The sequence below is a fragment of the Nicotiana attenuata genome, unplaced genomic scaffold (genome assembly GCF_001879085.1).
Source record: "Nicotiana attenuata strain UT unplaced genomic scaffold, NIATTr2, whole genome shotgun sequence".
NCBI classification, from domain to species: domain Eukaryota; kingdom Viridiplantae; phylum Streptophyta; class Magnoliopsida; order Solanales; family Solanaceae; genus Nicotiana; species Nicotiana attenuata.
Window position 1 is genome coordinate 5419 of NW_017673201.1, and position 8858 is coordinate 14276.

Sequence of the window (8858 nt, forward strand, 5' to 3'; positions counted from 1 at the left end):
GCACAGTTTCTAACACATGTAATTTTCTCGCACTTGATTTTGCTGTTTCGTGCATTTAACAGAGGCATTTCTATCGAGTCGAGGCGTTTATTTGATCATTATTAAGTTAGAGTATCTAAATGACAAACATTGCTAAGCTTAAGGGGTTATCTAGTTATTTTGCCTAAGTCAAAACCTCAAAATGTAAAATATTCCTGAATTTTAACTTGATTCCAAAATCCAAGATTCGGATTAATACAAAGCCCCCGGGCATCCCAATTTCTCCACCGAGTCTGCAGATTTTCCATAGCCCTGAATCTCCGTTGGCTTATGTCAACTCCGTTCCTACACATTTCTCGTCCTCTTTCTCCACATAAGTACAACCATAACCATATAAATACTGAAATCCCATAAATAGCTGTGACTTGTAATTGACTAACTAAGCCCATGGCTTCCAACTCTGCCTCCCATAGCCCTCGCACCGTCGAAGAGATCTTCAAAGACTTCTCCGCCCGTCACGCCGCCGTCCTCCGTGCCCTCACTGCCGGTACTTCAATTTGTCCCTTTTTCTTATGCTTTGTTAAATTGATTCTCTCTTTTTTTTACTTATCAAAAAGACTGATTCTCTTGTTTTGCTTGCAATTCTCAGATGTGGAGGAATTTTTCTCACAGTGCGATCCAGAGAGAGACAATTTGTGTTTGTATGGACATTCAAATGAGACTTGGGAGGTTGCGGTGCCAGCGGAGGAAGTTCCGCCAGAGTTACCGGAGCCGGTGTTAGGTATCAATTTTGCAAGGGATGGGATGGAACGGAGAGACTGGTTGTCATTGGTTGCTATGCACACCGATTCGTGGCTGCTCTCTGTCGCTTTCTATTTCGGTGCTCGCCTTAATCGCAACGAAAGGTACCGTCTTTGTATTCTGTTAGCACATTGAAACTTTAACAAACCACTTCATTTTCCCGATTCAATTATTTTCTGTTCAATGTAGAAGCAGAAAATTTGACTTGGATTTTATTGAAAGGAGTACTTCTTAAAACTGATGCCTTTTCTTTCACATACCACGAAATAATGGGGCGGATCTTATTATCAAGTTGTCACAAATTAGGTGCTTTTGTATTGTCGGACGTGCACATCATATAAGATGTTTTTTGGGAGAAACTTTTATCGTTCCCCCTCTGTGAAAATTAACTCCACTGTCTGATTGGTAACATTTCTGTCTTGTGTTTGGGCAAGTTAGAGATTTTACGGAGTAACTTTAGCCTAGTCTAGGAAAATGATGCAGATCAAATTTACGGACTTTTGCAATTCAAGATGGAAAGGAAACATCCGCAGAGAAGAATTGTTTGAATTAAAGGAAAATTTCTTGAGTACTTTCATTGGGTTGAACACATTGAGAGAAGGAAGAGTTTCATCGACAAAGCTCAAGAGATGGACTTTTCTATTTGTTGGAAAACAAGCCGGAAAAATCAACTTTTCCAGCAATAACAAACCTTTTATCTCTAATCACATCTTTGCTTTTGTACTCTGGGCAGGGTAGCAACATCAATTGGTGGGTGTTAGGCTTTATTTGCGGAGTAACTTAACCGTAGCTTATGATGACGAGAAACATAAATTGAAGGCTCCAACTCTTTTCCAATGGGCAGAAGCTACCTGTTCATTGTCAGAAGGAAATCCTTTTTGACTTGGAGGAGACGGATTGGATCCAGTGTTGGTACATACAAATGGGTCGAGAGGAAGAGAAACTTCATGTTCAGTATATACGCCAGTCAGAGCCTACTTCTGTGGCAATGTTATAGGTGATGAGACTAGCCTCGGAAGGAGCTGGAGATATTTATAGGAAGTGGCGGAAGAAGGAGCAACCGCACGAGTATCATGCATACCAAAAGTTTGTTATGTAAGGTTGATATACGGATTGTTTCGATGCATGGGAAGAGGAAAAATCATATCATTGTTCCAGAATTTATGCAGGACTCAAGTTGGATAAATCTTGCAGTGAACATCTAGAGTTTTGTGGAAAAAGGTGAGAACCCCGTTAAAAGGCCAAATGAGGTAATCAAAAACACCTACTTAGAAGTGGCAAAAATCTATCACTGGCCAGCGACTGATGTCCCTGTCAACTCACACATTGAAGATGACCATATTAGGTTAGGTGGGAGGCAGTAAAAGCATGCAAAGAATTTATGATGAGATGCCTAGCGGCTGAGGTTGTAGAGTCAAAGTGTCACAAACTGATAGCAATGAATTCAAACTATCACTAAGAAGAACAGTAAGTTATCAATGGACTTTAATGTATCTGAATTTGTTGGAGATAAACCCCTAACTGGATTTCCCGCGACAACAGAAGCTGATAGAGCGAAGGTGGGAGCTTGGTTCTATGAAGGACAGGAAGTGCTACTACAAAGCTTATTACCTTCTCTCATGCACAAGGATAATATTGTGGTGAAGTAAGGCTATTGGATTCGACTAAATAACTTTTTTTTTCAGCAGATAATATCTTCGAAGCAACAGGGGAACAATGTGGGGAATTTATGGAGCTTGATCTTGGAGAAAGGTTAAGGAATTACATGAAATAGGTTTTTATTAAGGTTCATAATTCCCAAGGTCAGACCCCAAAATGCATTTTTACTAGTGACATGGCTTCGGAAGTAGGAGCGAAGAAAGGGTGTGCAATTGCGATGCAAAATCAAGGGGATAACCCGAAGTCAGGTCAGGTTGTCGAAATTTTGCCGGTGGTAATGGTGTTGTAAAACAAACTTTTCAGGTGAGAGCTGTAACGAGTCCTTTGGGACATGTTGCAACAAGTCTAATTCAAACTTTGTAAGGGACGCATTGGAAGGGAACTTTTGTGATTTGGTCTTTGAAGAGGTCCCTGTAAATGGCGAGCTTGGAAAATATGTTAAACATATGAGCCAGGCTATAAAACCCAAAATAGGAGCTAGCTCGAGGCGTGGAGATAATTCTTTGAAGGCCAAGTACATTTTGCCAACAACCGCTAAATACACACTTTAACTATGCCAATGACACATTTGACATCTCTTCTTAGCAGAAGTGTGTCTCGTAGACATAGGAGTCCTACAGACCATATGCGTGAAATATAATTTCCATTGACTAGTCAAACACACGAATTGTCGAATAACACATGTAATTTGAAGAAAAGGAAAAATAAAACATGCTTAATTTTTCTTTAAAAAAGAAAAAGTAGAAAACCCTCGACTCCCTCCTCCTTTTGTTCTTCTTCTTCCAAGCTTCCCAAACTCTGACAATTCTCCCCCCTCCTCCCCTCCTTTTCTTCTCATTCTGCTTTTCTTCCTTCTCCTCCCTATTTTCGTCATCTTTTTTTCCCCTTAACCACATCAAAATCTTTCTTTTCCTAAAATTTTTCTCTAAAAAAACCCCAGACCAATAATGGAGGTAGTAAACTTGACGACAAATTCCGGTGAGTCATAGTCGAAGTTAGGCTATCTTTTGGAGCCTGGAGGTTTCTTCCGATGAGTCTGGCCGTCCTTCTCTGATGGAAGATTCCCTTATCAATTTGACCACAAAATTTCAACGATGAGCTTGGCTTTCCTTCGCCTATGGCAGTGAAGACTTGAGTTTTTTTCCAGAGCGGTGGTGAGTTTCTTATGGAGAAGATGGTAGTAGAGAGGTGAGATGGTGGTTGCTGTGGTTGCCTTTTTCTGTCTATTCTATGACTATAGTGTGAGAACGTTGGCTGGCCAGTGGTCTTGAGGGATGAGAAGATGGTCACCACTACCATAGCTATGCCACCACCAACCACCATCCTTAGTCGGCACCGTAACCACCACCTTTAGCCATCACCACCACCAACCACCATATTTATTTAAAAAAAATATTTTGTTGATAAAGTATTAGATTAATTAGTATTTTGCTTGAATTTTTTATTTATTAATTTTTAAATAAAAACAAATTTTGTATATTCAAGTGTTGAGAAAACAAACAGTCTTAATTTTTTGGTTTTCAAATCTCAATACAACATCTCTATATTCAGATGTGTATTCAAATTCAGATGTCTTAATCTCAATGCACATCTTAATATTCAGATTCAAATGTGTTAATCTTAATAAAAACAAATGGCGCATTAGACAACTCAACAGAAAAAAGATATTAAATCCAGACAAGGATGAAGGGAATATACATGTTAACAGATGATGTTTTTGATATGAATGGGAAGAAAAAGTGTTAGAATCATAATAGGGAACAGAAGAACATAGATTATTTGGTCGGAGGATGCTGGGTGTCAGCGGAGAGTTGAAACCTAAGTATGTCTAAATTAGTTTCTTATGTTCCTTTCTCATTTCTATGCAATTCCAAAAATATAGAAAAAGAACTATAGCTGGAACCTCTAGGGCGTAATGGCCCAAGTTAAAATGAGCGAAGAGGATTTATGATTCGAGCTAGCAACTGTAAGAGTTGTTTGGTGTGGACCATGAGCAATTTGTGACAACTTTAATGTTACTAGTTTTCCCAAAGAAATAATCTCAAAGGAAAGGTCTCTCACTTCATAATTTTTTTGATTTGGTTGAAGAGTTGGAACTTGTCGACCTCTATCAAAGGGAACAAATATGCATTTGCTAGAGGGTCTATCAATGAACATACTAGTCCTGAAGTAGATGCTTTTTCTTCTCTCATATCAATTTTGATTAGAAGATGAAACTACCAGAATTAATCATATTGGAGATGGTAAGACTTTACTATAAAGGATCCACAAAATCTAGAAAAAAGTGAAACTAAACAAAATGAACTGTCAAATCAGTTGGAACATGGCCTTGGGTAGTAGGAGGTGACTTTAATGTCACCAGATCCACTGGCGATAGAAAGGGAGGATGGAGATTGTCTGGCTTAATGCTCTATTTTACAGCTTCATTCAAGACCTGAAGCTGATAGATTTACCATTTCAAAATGAAAGATACACTTGGTTCAAGGGACAGAATGGAGGTGCTATCTCGAGGATAGACAGACTAGCTTTTTGTTGATGGACAAGATGGAGCCTTCAGAAATATAAGTTGATTAGTTGAGCTCCCTAATCTATTCTCGAACCGTGCTCCAATAATGCTAGAGTATGGTGAATAGAATAATAAATCTAGTTTCACATCTGAGAATCAGTGGCTCAAAGGGCATGATAAAAAACTTACAAGACCAGTCGCAAATAGGTAATTGTATGAGGATAGACAGAATGGAGGTACTATCTCGAGGATAGACAGACTAGCTTTTTGTTGATGGACAAGATGGAGCCTTCAGAAATATAAGTTGATTAGTTGAGCTCCCTAATCTATTCTCGAACCGTGCTCCAATAATGCTAGAGTATGGTGAATAGAATAATAAATCTAGTTTCACATCTGAGAATCAGTGGCTCAAAGGGCATGATAAAAAACTTACAAGACCAGTCGCAAATAGGTAATTGTATGAGGTGGAGGGCACACCAGATCTTTTTAGCGAAGGAAATTGAAACTATTGAAGAGGTGTACTTAAAGAGTGGAATGCTAATGTTTTCGGCTTTATTCGCAAGGAAAAAAATACTTTCAGAGTACTATTGACAGTCTTGACGAAAATGGAAGGACATAGGCAATTAACAGGAAAATAGCACAGAAGGATGCAATGTTGGCAGAAGAAAATGAGATTATTAAGACGAACTAAATCTCATGGAGGCAAAAGGCAAACTGCTTATAGTTTATAGTGGGTGATACTAACACAAGAATTATTTTAAAAAATGGCTAACACAAACTAATGAGACAATTAACATAGGCATGCTAAAGGAGGATGTCTGTTGATTGAGGATGAGGCACATTTGGAAAGATCAACATGAAGAGCTATTTACTGAATCGTAAAGCTAAATGCCTAACTGGAAATGTGCTCGCTTATGGTCATAAGTAGAGAAATATAGAAAGGCTACAAGGTCAATTGACTTAAGAAGGGGTGAGATGGTCATTAAGGGTAGTTTAGGTAATAAAGTCAGATGGATTATGAATAGCTCTTTTTAAAAATGTTGGCCAATTGTAAAGGCAGATACGATGAAAACCTTCTTATACTTTTACCAAGCATGTTTGTTTGAGTAATCTTTAATGCTATTTTTATAGCGTTGATATCAAAGAAAAGAGAGGCAGTGGAATTAAACAATTGTAGACCCATTAATAGTCTTGGCAATGTATACAAATTAAATGTGAAGATATTGAATAAGAAGTTGAAAGATGTTACTTCATGGCTAATCTCGGGTTCACAGAATGCATTCATCTTCATTTTTTTCTTTGGTAGGTACAAAATGCATTCATCTTTGGCAGACGTATTATGTATGTGTTCTTAATTTTCAACGAGTGGTTAGATATAAGATTGACACAGAAGAAGCTGGTGTCTTATGGAAATTGGATCTTGAGAAAGGGTATGATCATATTAATTTGGCATTTTTGTTGAAATTAATGGTAAATATGGGGTTAGGGAGAGATAGCTAAAATGGATCATATTTTGTGTCTATCGTGAGGTTTTCCCTGATTATAAGTTGGGAAGGTTTTTCCATTCTACGAGGGGGCTGAGACAGGATGACCCCATATCTCCATTCTTCATTCATTATACTAACAGATTGATTTAGCAGTATGTTAAGAATAGGAGAAAGAATAGGGTTGATTGTTATCGTCTCACGTGATACTGTATTGTTTGATGGGGCAGGAAATACACAAAAAAAATATCTCAAAGTAGTACTCTTGAATTTTAAGTTTTTTTTTAGGTTTTTGCATAACTTGAAGAAAAGTCTCATGTTCCCTGTGAATGACGTTAGAATGTTGAAATATGGCAGAGGTACTAGACTAGGATGCGAAGTTGAACACCTTAGTGCAATGTATCTCGGGCTTCCTCTGGTTGGAAAATATAGGAAGAAATTGATATTGCAAGGAGAAGTTTGACAGGAGGTTGAAAAAACCAAAAACATAAAGGCAGCCCGGTGCACTAAGTTCCTGCTATGCGCGGGGTCCGGGGAAGGGCCGAACTACAGGGTGTATTGTACGCAGCTTTACCCTACATTTCTGCAAGAGGTTGTTTCGATGGCTTGAACCTGAGACCTCCTGCACATGGTAGCAATTTTACCCGTTATGCTAAGGCTCCCCTTCTCAAAAAACCAAAAACATAAAAAACCAAAAAAAAAGTTTTGGCGGGAGGTTGACCACCTTGTCGAAAAAGGTTTTGACGGGAGGTTGACCACATGGAAGGAATAGTATTTATCATTGGATGGAGGAGTGTTTGGGTGGAATTGGAGAAGTGTTTAGGTGGAAGAGTAACACTGATAAATAGTGTTCTTGACAGACAGCATCCCTACATATTGAATATCCGTCTTTCCTTTGCCAGTAAGTGTTGAAAAACAAATGAACAGAATAAGTAGCAATTTCCTATGGGAAAGGAACTCCGAATGCAGAAAGTTTCATTTAGTTTAATGGCCCGGCCTTTGGTGACTGCTTCAAACGAGATGGTGAACTGGGAAAAATCTTAAGACTGCAGAATAGGTATATTGCTAATGAAATGGCTTTGGAGATTTACTGGTGAACATGTATAACTAAATAAGGGATGTCAAGTCCTTTGGCACACTAATCCAATCAAATTACCAAATGGTGTATCTGTATGAAACATATAAGCATATGTGTGAATTTGACGAAAGCTGATATTAGGCGATTGAGAAAAGTCAAGACTATGGAAGGATACATGGGTCGATGAAACCCCATTAGAAGACTCTTTGCCTGATTTATACAGTATGGCTTTACCAAAAAGCTATTGTTTATGAATTCAGAAGACTAGTAGGTGGAATTGAATCATGCATAGGATTTGCAGGACCAAGTAATTGATAGAATAGCTCAACTGATTGATTAGCTGGAAGGGATGATTGCACCTTCATCACGGTGAGGCGGATTGTGCTATAAAGCAAGTAAAGACAGAACCTTTACGGTTAAATCCTGCTACAGAGCACTGAACAGAGCTGATATGGAAGATCATTGGCCATCGACTGTGGAAGAGTAAAGCACCTTCAGAAGTTGTATGCTTCACCTGGACAGCATTGCATACAGCTTGTTTAACACATGTCAATCTTCAGAAAAGGGGAATCAATCTTAGCAGCTGAGCCACCTGTGTGAAAGAGCTGTAGAAGACATGTAACATTTGTTTCTACATTGTCAAGTATCATTTATACTTATAAAAATTTATAGGCATATATTTATTATATAAAAATTTAAAGCCCCAACCGGCCTTAGAGAAAATACCAAATCCAATATCATTTATACTTATAAAAATTTATAGGCATATATTTATTAAATTAGCTTTTAAGTTTTGATAATTACTTCATTTAAATTTTTATCTAACTGTGTAATTACACTTGTGCAACCAAACAGTAAACTAGTAATTATAGTGTAATTACACTATGACAAACAAACATGTCGTCGTAATTACACAACTGTATAATTACTAGGCTGTGTAATTGCTACCCTAGTAATTACACCAATTCCAATTACCTGGTGGCTTTCCAAACAGACCCTAAAGGTAAATGATTTTGAAAACTTTTAATGAACCTTCTAATCTGGACTTTCTTTTTATTTTATTTTATTTTTTTTATATTTTATTTTATTTGGATCTTATGGAGCTCTATTCCAGTATTTCATTAATGATTAATGATGATAAAGAATTTTAGAAACCCTTAACCATAGTAAAAATCGTCCTCTCTTGATCAAGTAAAAACCTAAGCAATAATAGCCATGTTAGTGGTTGTACTATATTAAAACAATATGATATTTCATTTTTCTTGAAATTTACAGGCTTTAAGATTGGTAAACTTATTTGAAATTCTCATTAATAGTGTAGAAATGTAATTGTGTAGTCAAAGCGCGCTCT

General features: G+C 37.6%; 1 protein-coding gene across 1 annotated transcript in view; it reads left to right on the forward strand.

Moving 5' to 3' along the window:
• The first annotated feature begins 219 nt into the window (after positions 1-219).
• LOC109215715 (PHD finger protein ALFIN-LIKE 2-like) overlaps positions 220-8858 on the forward strand; it is a 12210-nt gene continuing 3571 nt past the window's right edge. The window contains exons 1-2 of the mRNA XM_019379827.1: positions 220-526; positions 629-884. Of these exons, the coding sequence (XP_019235372.1) occupies positions 427-526; positions 629-884 (356 nt within the window). The 5' untranslated portion in view covers positions 220-426. The remainder of the gene's footprint in view (positions 527-628; positions 885-8858) is intronic.